Below are 15,010 nucleotides of genomic sequence, written 5' to 3'. Positions count from 1 at the left end.
AAACATTAAAATATTTTTTAAAACCAAAACAGCTTTTATCAGTGGATAAACAGAAACACTAATATTTATAGAGCAAATTTTCACGACTTTTCAAAAACTTTCTGGATATTTTTCTTTTTCCAAAACTTATTTTCAAATTTCCATTTTCAATAACATGACTTTTCCAGTTTTTTCATGACCGTACAAACAATGTAACTGTGTTTTTAACATGCTAATAATAAATCATGCTAACTTACCTGATAACAGTTTTTTTTAACATGCTAATAAGAAAACATGCTAACATACCTGATAACAGTGTTTTTAGCATGCTAATAACAATACATGCTAGCTTATCGGATAACAGTGTTTTAACACGATAATAACAAAACATGCTAACTTACCTGATAAGTGTTTTTAGCATGTTAATAAGAAAACATGCTAACTTACCTGATAACAGTGTTTTTAACATGCTAATAACAAAATATGCTTACGTAACTGATAACAGTTTTTTTAACATGCTAATAAGAAAACATGCTAACATACTTGATAAGTGTTTTTAACATGCTAATAACAAAATATGCTAATGTACCTGATAACAGTGTTTTTAACATGCTAATAACTAAATATGCTAACGTAACTCATAACAGTTTTTTTTAACATGCTAATAAGAAAACATGCTAACATACCTGATAACAGTGTTTTTAACATGCTAATAACAAAATATGCCAACGTAACTGATAACAGTTTTTTAACATGCTAATAAGAAAACATGCTAACATACCTGATAACAGTGTTTTTAACATGCTAATAACAAAATATGCTAACATACCTGATAACAGTGTTTTTAACATGCTAATAACAAAACATGCTAACTTACCATAACAGTGTTTTTAACATGCTAATAACAAAACATGCTAACTTACCTGATAACAGTGTTTTTAACATGCTAATAACAAAACATGCTAACTTACCTGATAACGGTGTTTTTAACATGCTAATAACAAAACATGCTAACTTACCTAATAGCTGTGTTTGTAACGTTAAAAACAAAACATTCTAACATACCTGACAGTGGTTTTAACATGCTAATAACAAAACATTTTCAAACACTCTTTATATCATTTTTTTCATGTGAATATACTATTAAAATATTATCATTAGCAATGCTAATAACAAAATATAATACAACAGATAATAAGCATACCGTATATTGGTCCACTGGCTCGATAAGGTCACTGACGGTTTGCTACTGCTGTTAATAATAATGTCATGCATACAATTGCCTACAATAGCCCTCTAAAAACAAAGTAAGTTAAATATTACAATAAAAAAAAACTATGAAGACTGTTATAAAGTGATTCAATTAAAAATTCTGTTGCTGAAATTAAAAAAAGTATTTACTAAACTAATTTATAATGGATAGTAAAAGTTACATTACATTATTAGCATGCTAATCATAAAATGTGATAACATGCCACATAATCACAGGAATTACTACATAATGTGCTGAAATACTCCTTGAAACATGCTAAAACTAATGAACTACTAAAATAATCCTCTTTTTCCTTTATTAGCATGCTTATGCTTAATAAGAAAACTTGCTTAATTATCACACAATACAGAGGTAGCTAACTATGTGCTGAAATACTCCTAAAAAACATGCTAATGCTTATAGCAAGCTAATGACAAAACATGCTGATATATACCACACAATAACAGAGGTAGCTCCAGTGTATGCCATATAATTAGAGACATAAATATAGTAAACCTGCTAATAACATGCTGTTACTATTTTAGCATGCTAAACATAATAATAAAATAATAAAAATAAAATGTGATACAATAATCCTGATATTTCATTCCCTTTATTTAACAGGTGGATCTAAAGTGGATGATATGGCTTGGGGTTTTCAACCTGCAGGTTTATAGGAAATACTTTTAAAAACATGCAACTACAATAGTTAGATTAGAAATTAGAAAAAAAACAACACATATTTCTAACCTATTTACCCAAATAGTTTTCATAAACAAATACAGAAATAAATCAGTCCTCCTGTGTGACCCAGTATAACTGTGTGTGACATGAACATCTTAATCTCAAAGCAAATTTAAAATTATTATTATTATATTTTATTACACATCTGCTGCCTCTGTCTGTAATGTGATTCTGGGTCTCTCATCTGGGGTCAGTAATTTTGCACAGTTGCTGTCTCCATTTGCCAAATGTCTTAGCTAGGGCTAGAAAAGAGGTTTGAGGGCGTTTAGTGCCGTGTGAAATGAAGCGCAACTCATAGCACATGGCTCTCATTCGCTCTTTCGCTCACTCTGCTTTTTCCATGCGGACCTCAACTGTGGGGCAACATGGCAGGCCCTGGCACAGCATGCGTGTCCTCAGCAGCCCTGCAGGACTCTGGGAACAGCCCGCTCTGAGCCTTTGGGTGCCCACAAGACGGAGCCCCTGCTCAGCCCAGTGTAACTGCCATCTGGCCCTTGCTTCATTAGCTTAGCTTTTCACAACCTCTCTTTCACAGTCACTCTTCTTCCTCTTTTTCTTTTGCTCTTTCTTGTAGCCTCTTTCCACAGGCCAACTAGTGGCCAATACACCAGTGCCAAAAATAGACTTGTTGAGTTATGCCAAAGATGTTATGACCCATACAATGTAATGTACAATCAGAAAATGATACTACCACAACCAAGCTTAACAGGTGGTACAGGGTTCTAAGTTTATTGGGTGCATCACCTTTACTCTAAATGTATCTGAGAAGAAAAAAGGAACATAAAAGCTTTTTTTATCTGTAAAAAATGCACTTAGTGTGAATAGGTATTTGTTTGAGTGTGACTCTCTGTATTAGTTAAGAACCATATAAAATAATGACAAAAACATCTTCGTTGTGACATTGTTGCATTCTCAGGTACTTTTGCCTTCCCACCCAGCACTATGTTGTTAAAAAGACATTGAGAGAACATCAGTGCTGTTTATTAAAACTACGTCCTATTTTTATACGTATAGGTTTGTTTGAAAATGTGAGCTGAAAAGCCGTATTTTAAATGGCTGAAAGATGTACATGTGAGGAAATCATAGACAATTGAAAACTTCACTTCTAACCAAAATGGGATGTAGTATAAAAACAGCACTGTGTCAAACTGGAAAGGATTAAAACGGCATCATACAGGTGCTGACTGTGCAAAAAAGAAATGCTTAGTATGCAACAAAAAGAGAGTTGGCAATACTTTTCAAAGAACATGACAAAAAGATAAATGCTACTCTGAGTCAGGTGACTAGAATGTGTCTCTAGAACTGTCTCTGGTTGGTTGAAATGGAACACATGACAGTAGGTTCAGAGGTTGTTTGTGGGGAAAAAGGAGTCTCCAAAATTCATGGGGAGGGCTGAAAGTATTACACATTGACAATTTTCCAAATTTATTTTTAATAACATAGTGTTGGGCAAGTTGTTGCTTGAGGGTAAGATAAGAGTTGGCAATACTTTGCAATGAACATGACGAATAGAAAAATGATCCTTTAAGTCAGGTGACTAGAGTGTGGTGAACTGTCTCTGATTGGTTAAAGTTGAACACATGACTGAGGTTTTGAGGTGGCTTTTGGAAAAAAGAGTCACCTAACTTCATGGGGAGGCCTAAAAGTATTACGCTGACATTTTTCCAACATTTTTTTAATAACATATTGCTGAGTGAGTTGTTGTTTGAGGCTAAGACATAAAAAAAATTACGTAAAAAAAAAGTAAACTAAAATCAAGCACGTCTTGGCTGATTGACTACATGTGATCTAAGGAAAGATTGTGTTCAATCAGATATTTGAGCCAAAGCATGGCTTTAATTACCCATCGTTAATAGTAGCAGGATGTCAGTATGTATAACGACTACATGGTGTAATAGGCCTGGCCAGTCACTTTTTATCTGAAGTGGACAGTAATCTATGGGACGTGCACTCTTGTTACACCACAGAGTGCTATATAATGCAGCCAGAACCACAAAGCCGTTAGCTAGCGCACTCTGTCTCTTAATTGAGTTATCAGTGTGGACAGCCTCTTGACTCTAAAACGCACACACACTTTTTCTGGCTGAGTGGATGGATATTGGATTAATGTAGAAAAACAAGATGAAGTTCGCTCTGAGCTATGCTAACGGTGTATTGCTGTGAATGTTTAAGCTGTTACTAAGCTTTTTAAGCTTGCTATTACTATTTCTTCAACTCTGACCTTTCGATTCTGTGTTTTTTCTCTCTCTTCTCCATCTACCCCTTTTCGTCTCTGCTTTGTTTCTTCTGGCTTTTTGCATTTGCTTTTGGATTTACATTATTGGTTCCTTCCTTCTGGCCTCCCTCCCCCATCCCTTCTTTCGCTCCTCCTGCGTCTGCTTTGCCTGCTGGGTGTGCAGGAGAAGGAGGCGGATGTCTAGGACTCAGGTATTTCTGTCTCTGTCTTAACAAAAATCTACTCATGCACAGTGTGTGCAGCTTTGCACAGCAAATGTAAGCATGCACTACAGGCCAATCATGTGGAAGCAACACTAATATCAGACATATTAGTACAATTAAGAAGATTTAAGGGCATGATTAACTGAATCAGGTCTATTGAATTAGGAGCATGACCAGTGCCATTATCAAGGGGCTGTCTTCAGCACAGACAATAAAATTTAATAATAATGCCATATCTACACTAGTCAGCCACATTAAAACTACTTGCCTAAAGACAACCATATTCTCCAACTTTAGCACGTACAGTACCAGTCAAAAGTTTGGACAAACCTTAAATTCATAGTTTTTTTTTTTTTTTCATTATTTAAAGTTGATTTCCGTACGCTTTGGGATTTAGGGGATTTAGGGCCCTCTCTGGTGAGAATAGGTAATTGCACCGAGCATGCAGAAGAATCCATTTAAACTCTGCGGGTGTGACGTGTGGGGTCTCCTTTTAAAGAGCGAATGAATCTAACTCTAGGTTATGTTCAGTCAGAGAGAGAGAGAGAGCACACTCAATCAGAAACTGCTGATGGAATTGTCTTCAGAGGATGTAGGAGAGTTATTATATACGGTTGTCAGTTTTGTCAGTGTAAATGAATGAGCTACTGAAGTTCTGAAGTCTCCATTGCTCCACCAGCCGCTCGTGTTCAGTAAATCTGAACCGGATCCTCTTTCAGAGGCTGTACATGTGACGTAAGTACGTAAAGACGCGTGACGTGGCCAGAAGAATTCCTGCAAAAGGCGACCCAACTTTTCAAGGGTTCTTGCCTCTTCATTTGTTTAAGATCAGCAGTTGTGTTGTAAAGAGGTAGAGTTAAAATACAGACAATCCATATTGTAGCAAGAACTACTCATCTAAGTAAAGAAAGTAAAATAGTAAAAAAAAAAAAAAAAATCTTAAAAAAAAAATTAAGGTCAGTTTCAAGAATTTTAAAAAGTATCCATAAATGCCATCGCAAAGACCACCAAAAACGCTATGATGAAACTGGTTCTCATCAGGACTTCCCAAGGAAAGTAAGAGAATGTTAGTTACCTCTGTTGCATAGAATAAGTTCATGAGAGTTACCAGCCTCAGAAACCACAAGTTTACAGCACCTCAGATAAGAGCTTGGTACTTTATATTCACTTCACTTAAACATACGAACTATTATCACACATATATACACTCACAGTGATATAGTAAAGCAGTAAAGAACACATGGCCAGATGTCATCAGTAATCTGGTGCTATAACTGCTAAACCACCACTGCCCTCTCGCATGGACTCCCTCCACAAGACCTCTAAAGATGTCCCTTGTGATAACTGGCATTAATATTTTAGTAGCAAATGCGTAAGGCTATGTCCATAAGAATATATTTTATGTTCACACAGCAAGTAAAGTTGCCCAAATATAAATGTAAAAATATAAATACAAATATAAGCATATATATAACTGTATTTTAAAAAGTATTAGTGTAGATGTTGTGTTGCATACCTGTCAAGTCTCCCGTTTTGGCCGGGAAACTACCGTATTTTACTCCTTTTTCCCGCCGTCCTCCCGTATTATTATTTTCCCGTAAATGTCCCGTATTATATTAAAATAAAAAAACATATATTATTGAGGAGACAGGGCACTGACCGCTCTGTGTTTCTTAACCAATCGTGGAGCCGGTTCAAGGAGAAAGTCCCGCCTTTCAGGAGAAACAGCCAATCAGCTTGCAAAGGAGGGTCAGTGTAGGTAAGCCCCCCGTCGCTGTGAGTTCAGGCAGCTCGTCGGAGCAGCTGATGTTAAAACATATCTGGATATACAGCGATTTTTCTAAAAGAAAGGTAACGGTAGGTTAATGGAAACTATGATGAGATTTTTCTGATAGCTGCTTAAAAATACTCGTCTCCGAAATAAAACACACAGATTAAACCTCTTAAAAAAAAAAAATAAAGTTTGTGACTCAGTTTAACTAGAAATGTGTAGAGGACCGAAATGAACTGAACTGATCAGGAGTGATCAAAAGAAAGAAGTATTAATTAAAAATTATTAATTTAGTAGGCCCATTAGGACTCATTTTTACTGATAGAATATATCTGGTCCATGTCCTTTTAGTAAAAGCTCATGATACTATTTTTAGGTCACCAACAGTCATTTTGCAGAATTTGTGCACCTTTTGTTCAATTTTAAATCCATTAAATAAAAAAAATATATCATATAAAAGAGTGCATTATGCCAAAAAAAGACATGAAATCTTAACCTTTTTTTAAATATCTAGAAAAGGGGTTTTAATTTGGCTGTATTAAAAGAATGACATATGTAGGAATGTCCACAACATTTCAGATTCTGATAATCTAATTGTAGTCTGTAAGTGTTTCACATGTGGTTATTTTAGATTTTTTTAAACCTGTCTTAAAATGTAAGGGATACTGAACCTTCGTTGGGCTGGTGGGCTGGTGGGAGTGGACAGAGGAAAATGTCCCTTATTTTTAAATCTAAAACTTGACAGGTATGGTTGTGTTGGCCTGTAGTATACATGTGCTTCATGTACTGTTTTTGCATCTTTTCACTTACAGTATTTATATCTTGTAACGTCTGCAATCTGTTGCTTTTTTTGGCAACATCTTCAACTATTTACCACTCAGTAGTTCTCATGTTCTCCCCTGTTCTCTTCTGGTGGCAGAGCTCCGGGCAGCAGATCCCCCTGGTGGTGGAAAGCTGTATTCGCTTCATCAATCTTCACGGTGAGTATCTGTGGTAAACCCTGGGAACATTCAATTAAACCCACTGTGTACCTATTTCATTTGCTGTTTCATCAGATGGACCTATCATATACAGCTCTGGAAAATATAACAGACCACTTTAGTTTCTTAATCTGATTTTGCTATTTATAGGTATATTTTTGAGTGAAATTAACATTGTTGTTTTATTCTTTAAACTACAGACAACATTTCTCCTAAATTCCCCCCAAAATATTGTCATTTAGAGCCTTATTTGCAGAAAATGAGAAATGCCTGAAATAATAAAAAAGATGCAGAGCTTTCAGACCTCAAATAATGCAAAGGAAACAAGTTCATATTAATAAAGTTTTAGAAGAGTTCAGAAATCAATATTGGTGGAATAACCCTGTTTTTTAATCATAGTTTTCATGCATCTTGGCATGTTCTCCTCCATCAGTCTTTCACACTGCTTTTGGATAACTTTATGCCACTCCTGGTGCAAACATTTAAGCAGCTTGGTTTGATGGCTTGTGATCACCCATCTTTCTCTTGATTATATTCCAGAGCTTTTCAATTTGGTAAAATCTAACAAACTCATAATTTTTAAATGGCCTCTTATTTTTTTCCAGAGCTGTAGCTGCACTTTACAGGTTTATAATTACTGACTCTAACTTATCTGTTGCTGCGTGTGTGTTTTCTACACAGCACACAGTCACTACTGGGTTGAAAATAGTCTGCCAACTAAATTATCAATTTAAAAATAACCATGTGATCAGAAACTGAGCACTAGTGAAGACCTGCATGATGATTTTCACAAAGTCGGCATCAGAAAAGATGATGCAGTGCAACAGACATGTCATGGTTATAATGAACACTCTGGCACTAACACGCCACTGTCATGAAACATGAACTAGTCTTGTCTTCCATGACTTTTGTCATTTTTGTCCCATTGAAACTAAATAAAACTGCACTAACTTGCAGGATATACATGTTGGGGCTCATGCATTGAATGTGGATGTGATTTCTACTAGAGTCACTTATCTGTTCTCATGGAAAATTATAGCCAGACACCACTGGTCACGATAATTACCACCCACTGTACCATCCAGTGTTGGTGATAATTCCTTCTGTGATGTTTGGATGAACACAGTGTGTGATACAGTGGATTAACTGGTACCAGGCTAGTCTGTATTTTAGTGGTACAGGTGATGGAGTCCTATGGCGTCCTGACCATTGAAGAACAAAGTGAAAGGAAGATGATAATGTCTGCAGAGAAACAAAAAAAAACTACAGTATATAATGCAGTATATAAAATAATACATAATTGCCCAGCCCTACAACTAGTTGAGTGTTAGCACTGTTCATTTTCATTTATGAAAAATAATATAATTGTAATATAATTGTAACTCACATGGTTGTTTTCAGGTCTGCATCATGAGGGAATTTTCAGAGTGCCAGGCTCTCAGAGTGAAGTCAATCACATCAGAGACGCGTTTGAAAGAGGTACGCTCATGCGCTTATGTAATCATCTCTGAATGCCTTTAAAACAAACAGATGCACCACAGCTACTGTAGACGTGCACGTGTGATATGCTGTGTGCCGTATGTGTCTTTCTCACAGGGGAAGACCCGCTGACAGACAGCGAGTGTGACATTGATTCCGTAGCGGGGGTTCTGAAGCTCTACTTCAGAGGCCTAGAGAAGCCTCTGTTCCCCGAGGAGTTCTTCAATCAGCTCATGGAGTGTGTCCGTAAGATGCCTTTGATGCACTTTTGTGGGTGTGTTGCTCTGTGGGTGTGTTAGATGAGTGATAAGCTAATGCACTAATGTTCTAATGTGTTGCTGATGCACCTTTTAAACCTTTAAATGATCCACATTATTGACTGCATTGACTGGCTTCGGAAATTGCTGGATATGGAACCGTTGTGGTTTTGTGCCAAGTAGTATGAAGTACAAGAGTCATTATCAGAATACTGAGCCTTTTGGAGTCTCATAGTTAAAAAAAAAAGACGTTTTAATAGTTTCTGAAAATTTTAAAGAGAAATTAATATTATTAATTTGGGAACATTTTAAATAATTCATGTTAAGATTTTGATTTTCTAAAAATGTGGTAGTTTGATATTGGGGTGAACAGCATAAGGCTTCTTGTCTTCAGTCCCTTGAAAATAAAACAGAACTAGTGTCAAGGGTTAACAGAAAATATTCAGAAATGTTTACAAAGCTGTATTTAACAAAAAAAACACGAAATTAATACTTGAAATCTCACAACTATTGTCTTCGAAACTTTATGATAAAGTATGTTTTTAACATATAAAAGAAAATTTAAAATGTACAAAAAGTTCTTAAACTGAAGGTTGGCAAATCTTTAAAATGAATTGAACACAGTGTTTCTATTAAATTTTAAACAAATATGATACTGAGACAAAAGACACGTTATTTTCCTATTGACCCATAATCACACTCAGAAAGCAGAAATCAGAATCAGAAAGAAAAATCTGTCCTTTCTGTGCAGACAGTGTGGAGCAAGATAAAGCAACGAAGGGGGTCAGGGTGACACTAGATTACATTCTAGATGACATGGAGGACAAGCAGCCATACACTAATCTATTAAACCCACTACAGTTGATCAGATTCATCTAATTATATGTTTCTGTGCAGACTAGATAAGAGAAACCAGTGGGCAGTGGGACATCAATTTGGATGTCTTTTTTTTAACAAGGTGTTATTGTAACCTAAGACAAGGAAGCTTTAAGAAACCCACATATTTTCTCTAAGGAGACAAGTATGCCACCTGTGCTTTTTTCTTTGGAACTGAATTGCTGATATAAAATGTAAAATACACAAAGTGTTAATACAAAAGTGCTAGGCATTAACAATATTAAGGCAAACAATGCAGATAAGGGCAAACCAGGAGCAACAATATTAAAAAAAAAAAACACTATGTGCTCATGGACCCCTGTTTCCATCTAGATTATAGGAGTTGGCAATACTTTGCAAAGATATACAACAGTGTAATCAGTCACAGATTAATTGAGTCAATATTCAGGGGATGGTGATCATCAGAATAACTATTAATGACTGACTGCAGTGAGTCATAAGTCCTGAAGGAGAAAGGGATCTTGGGAATTGTAGTTCACATCAATGAAACCGCCAAAAGCTGCCAAAATGTACACCTTTGTTAACCATTTTTTGTGTTGTTCTCAGCTACCTTTATAATGCCTTAATAATGAATATCTTAATAGAAATGTCTTGGAAAGTTGGAAAATTGAAATCTTGTAACATAAACATATAGTCAACGTTTAAATCCATCTATTTTAAAGTATAATTGAATAGGTTTGTCAGTGATTATATATTCTGATCTCTGAACTACCCTCTGTGTCTTTAACAGAGATTGAGAACATGACGGAGAGAGCAGCTCAGATAAAGACAGTGGTCTCATCCTTCCCTAGACCCATCATCATAGTAATGCGCTATCTCTTCGCATTCCTCCATCAGTAAGTAGTGCTGGGATTACCCTGAATGTTAAGCAGTTCTACTAACATGGCATCAAATACAAGTACAAATAAATTAGTACATTTGTGTACATATGTATACATAATTAAATATTGCTGGAATGTGACAAATAAAACTGTGTTTTTTGGAAATAGTTAAACTAACACATTAGTTTACTTAAAATCACAATTTTTCACTTGTTTTAGTCTTATTCTGAGCATATTAATAGATTTCAAATGTTTATTCCTTATATTTGCAATACAATTTTGTAGCACTGCTGCAACCCATGCATGACCATGCATTCAGGGTAGAATAAATGTGTCTGTGTTTGTGCAGTGTTTCTCAGTACAGTGACGAGAACATGATGCAGCCCTATAACCTGGCAGTGTGCTTCGGGCCAAGTCTGCTGAGAGCAGCCGAGTCGGGCGATGCTGTGACCCTGCAGCCCCAGATTAATGCACTGGTCAAAACCCTAATCCTCCAGCATGAGAGCATCTTTCCCGGCCCTTCTGAACTACCAGGACCTGTGTATGAGAAATGCATGGCACTGGAACAGGAGTACTGGTGAGAACCATGTGTACTGATGCTTTTGTATTTCAATCCGGATTTTAAGTATTGTAGAATTCAAAATTAAATCTGAATAAAGCAAAAATAAAAATGCAAGTGGACATGCACCCACAACTCATAAAACATATTGAAATAAAATCACTCTTTTCAGCAGGAGGTGATACATTTGAATATTCTTTTCCACACTACATTCATATTACAATCAGATTTCAGTCTGAATAATTGGAGATGAATTTGACTTCCAAGTGTAAATGCATGTGGCAAAAATTATATCAGGATACAATACAGATATTGGTCACATAAAGTGACCAGGTGTAAATTAAGTCTAAGTTTGGACTTTTGAAAAGTCTTGTGATTTTTATTATTTTTTACTTTTATTTATTTGTGGAAGACGTACTCCACTACCCAAGTGAAAAAAAAGTAGAATAAAGTACACTAGGCATTATTATGTTATAGTAACTGAAGTATATTTGTAGCCACATTATTAATCAGTATATTTAAAGAGTGCTTAAATAGAACTACTTTTTTTGTACTTTTTATACTTTTCGTACAGAAATAGTACAAAAGTCCTACTTAAATTGTGCTAAGTGTACTTAACTGTACTAAAATGGAACTATTTCAAATATAATTAAGTAACATTTAAACATACTACTTTATGTATGTAACCCCATATTTTAAATATGCTTACAGTAAAATTATAATACATTTATGTATTATATATACAACTGTATCGCTATTTTACACCGGGTATATTAGGAATGTACTAAGAATTGATGTTAATATATTTACTTTAAAGTACAAATATGCTTTTGTTATTGTTCCTGTCTTTTGTAAGAAGCACACTCCTAGTATATCCACTTTGTTGGGTATAATAACAAATTTTAATACACTGTACCACAATTTTTAGCGTGTTACAACTTTACTTTAATTTACATTTAAAATGTAGTAATTTAATTTACTTTCTAAAAAGTTACAGGATACATTGTACTTTAAGTGAACTACTGTAACAGATGTTTTTTAACCCACTTTGCTAAAAATGTACAAAAGTATATTTGGAAATAAGTATTTAAGAAGCATATTGAATTACATTATACTAAAAGTGTATTTCATAGTCTAGATTTTTTTAAATACACTATATTGTACTTTTTTTAAAGTATGATCAAAGTTTGCTTTTAAACATTTGATAAAAGCATAATACTTTTATCAAATTATTACTTAATTAAAAAATTAAAAAATAAAAATTAATACTTATGTACTTTTAATATATTTTATGTGAGAACATAAATCTGTTAGTATATTTACAGCATACTTAGACATTTCCCCGTATGTTTTAAGTACAATTAAGTATATATATTTTTTCACCAGGGTAGAGCTTAGCTTAGCTGTCCCACCTTAATGTAGTTCTCCTCACGTTTTTCCCTTTGTTAAATACAGATTAGGCCTAAACCTAGACTATTGGCATTACAAATGAGTCCTAAAACTAGATCTAATCACTAAGTGGGAAATTGGTCATCTCTATTGCGGACAGTAATAGTTGATGTTTTGTTGCCTCCAGTGAACCCATTACAGAAGAAGGTGAAGGAGATGCAGAACATGTTCCGAGTGAAGATGGTAAGAATATTACAATTACTCACCAATATCAAACACTTACATATACCTTACAGTGAACTAACGAGGCTGTTAGCCTTTTATAAAAGACAGTAGTACTAATTTCTCACCTGTGCTTTGTGTCATAATGTTCATCTCTGTGTTTGTGTGTATTCTGTGTTGTGCTTTCTGTACTGTGTTGTCCGTGTACTGCGTGTTATGTCTCGGCCACATTTCCCCCATCATGTATGTCGTGGCCGTATGCCATGCTGTGTCTTGTGTTGTTGTTGTGTGTGTGTGCGCGCGCGTATGTGTATGTGTGATGGTGTGCAGAATGGGAGGCAGTGGCTTTGTTTGATTATGTTGCACGGTCTGCAGCCGAGCTGTCATTCAAGCAGGGGGACCATGTCACACTGCACAGCAAAGCCTCTGCTGATTGGTGGAGAGGAGAAGTGGGAGGAGTCAAAGGCCTCATCCCTCATAAATACATCAGCGTCTCTGAGGGGTGAGAGTTTATGTCCGAAACGAATAAACGACATACACTCATCGTCAAAAAAATAGTTGCATCCATACAAAATGTACCGAAAGGCATTAAAACTTGAAGGGTAGTTGACAGTGGGTCATCTTCAGTGACGTGTCTCACGTATGTTCCAGTGTCCGGCAGCTGATGGCGAGCTGCATGACAGGGATTTGAACCAGCGATCTCCTGATCATAGTGGCAGTGCTTAGCTCACTATGTATTAGCCCAAGTTTTAATTAAGTTTTAATTAATTGTTGTCCCTGGTAACCTTTATCTTCTTTCTAAATTGCATTGCTAACGAACACTTCCATTTGGGTGCAACTGATTTTGCAACTTTTTGTTTGACGATGAGTGTAACAACATGCAGTTCATTATTTTTGTAGTTTTCTTTTAATTCAATGTTACATTAGTTTCGGTAAACCAGATTTATTCAACACTAAACTAAATCCATGTTGTGTTCTTCTGACCCAGAGCGGAGAGAAAGCAGGAGAGAGGGAAGAGAGAGGACACCCGGGGTGGTAGCACAGGGAATCTCAATGAGGAGCAGCAACAGTCTGAACACAGTACTCGGTATAGCAGAAAAACACAGCACTTACTGTAGACATACTGACTGTTTTACTGTTTTTAAAAATTTGAAACATAACCATTAATATCTTAATGCTCACCACTCTCAGCATGCGGGTGAACAGTGACAGCGCGTCTCTACCAGGGAGGCAGAGGACCGGTAGTGGAGGTGGAGGTGGGATTATAGGAGGAGGAAGCAGTGGGAATGTGAGCCCAGTACGGAAGCTCACCCTGCATGTCCCCGAGGGCCGACTCATCCTCCCGCCTCAGTCACCTGGGGCCACGCGCCAAGTCTCAGGGTAGGAGAACAGAGAGTTTGCACACTTTGCTTGCTTTCTGAACTTCAGGGGAACCATCCAGTCTCTGGGACAGTCTACATATCCATAATAATAGCACACCTAAAATTATTTCATTTTCCCAAAACTCGTCAGTGCACCTTATCTATTAATTTTAGCAATTTTTTTATTTTTTTTTTTACGATCAAGTTGTAAAGAGCATTAAAGCTACTCCAGTGAATTACAGAGTATAAGGGAGTTAGCACTGCTAATCAGTGCTGGGTGGGGCTGCTAACCAGGGCTGGCTTTGATGCTAACTGCGACTGGGTAGCACTGCTAATCGCAGCTGGCTATGCTGCTAACCCTGGCTGAGTAGCGCTGCTAACTGAGCTGGCTAGTGCTGCCAACCGAGGCTGGCTAATGCTGCCAACCGAGGCTGGCTAGTGCTGCTAACCGTAGCTGGCTATGCTGCTACCCGGGGCTGGCTAGCGCTAATAACCAGGGCAGGATAACACCGATAACTGTAGCTGGCTATGCTGCTACCTGGGGTTGGCTAGCGCTAATAACCAGGGCTGGATAACACCGATAACCGTAGCTGGCTATGCTGCTACCTGGGGCTGGCTAGCGCTAATAACCAGGGCTGGATAACACCGATAACCGTAGCTGGCTATGCTGCTACCTGGGGCTGGCTAGCGCTAATAACCAGGGCTGGCTAACACCGATAACCGCAGCTGGCTATGCTGCTAACTGCTGCTAGCGCTCATGCATGGACAAAATACTGGAATTCTAAGCTTACTGTAAATAAATGAAAGCGCTTTACTTACCCAAATACAGTTTTCAGGAGAGAAATCTGTGTAGATTAAGA

At 36.6% G+C, this 15,010-nt stretch overlaps 1 protein-coding gene across 5 annotated transcripts in view; it reads left to right on the top strand.

The window, feature by feature from the left end:
- arhgap4b (Rho GTPase activating protein 4b) overlaps positions 1-15,010 on the top strand; it is a 51,623-nt gene that overhangs the window by 33,610 nt on the left and 3,003 nt on the right. For 3 of the 5 annotated variants that reach the window (XM_007249936.4, XM_049462711.1, XM_007249939.4), the window contains 9 exons: positions 7,105-7,165; positions 8,567-8,644; positions 8,762-8,890; positions 10,529-10,634; positions 10,969-11,196; positions 12,755-12,810; positions 13,120-13,291; positions 13,778-13,876; positions 13,981-14,169. In XM_007249936.4, the coding sequence (XP_007249998.2) occupies positions 7,105-7,165; positions 8,567-8,644; positions 8,762-8,890; positions 10,529-10,634; positions 10,969-11,196; positions 12,755-12,810; positions 13,120-13,291; positions 13,778-13,876; positions 13,981-14,169 (1,118 nt within the window). Of the gene's footprint in view, positions 1-4,374; positions 4,403-7,104; positions 7,166-8,566; positions 8,645-8,761; positions 8,891-10,528; positions 10,635-10,968; positions 11,197-12,754; positions 12,811-13,119; positions 13,292-13,777; positions 13,877-13,980; positions 14,170-15,010 lie in introns of all 5 variants that reach the window. The other 2 variants (XM_007249943.4, XM_007249942.4) reach the window with 2 other exon arrangements.

Source organism: Astyanax mexicanus, chromosome 13 (genome assembly GCF_023375975.1).
Source record: "Astyanax mexicanus isolate ESR-SI-001 chromosome 13, AstMex3_surface, whole genome shotgun sequence".
Lineage (NCBI taxonomy): Eukaryota > Metazoa > Chordata > Actinopteri > Characiformes > Acestrorhamphidae > Astyanax > Astyanax mexicanus.
Note: the sequence above shows the minus strand (reverse complement) of the source record. Positions and strands in the feature narration are given on the sequence as shown.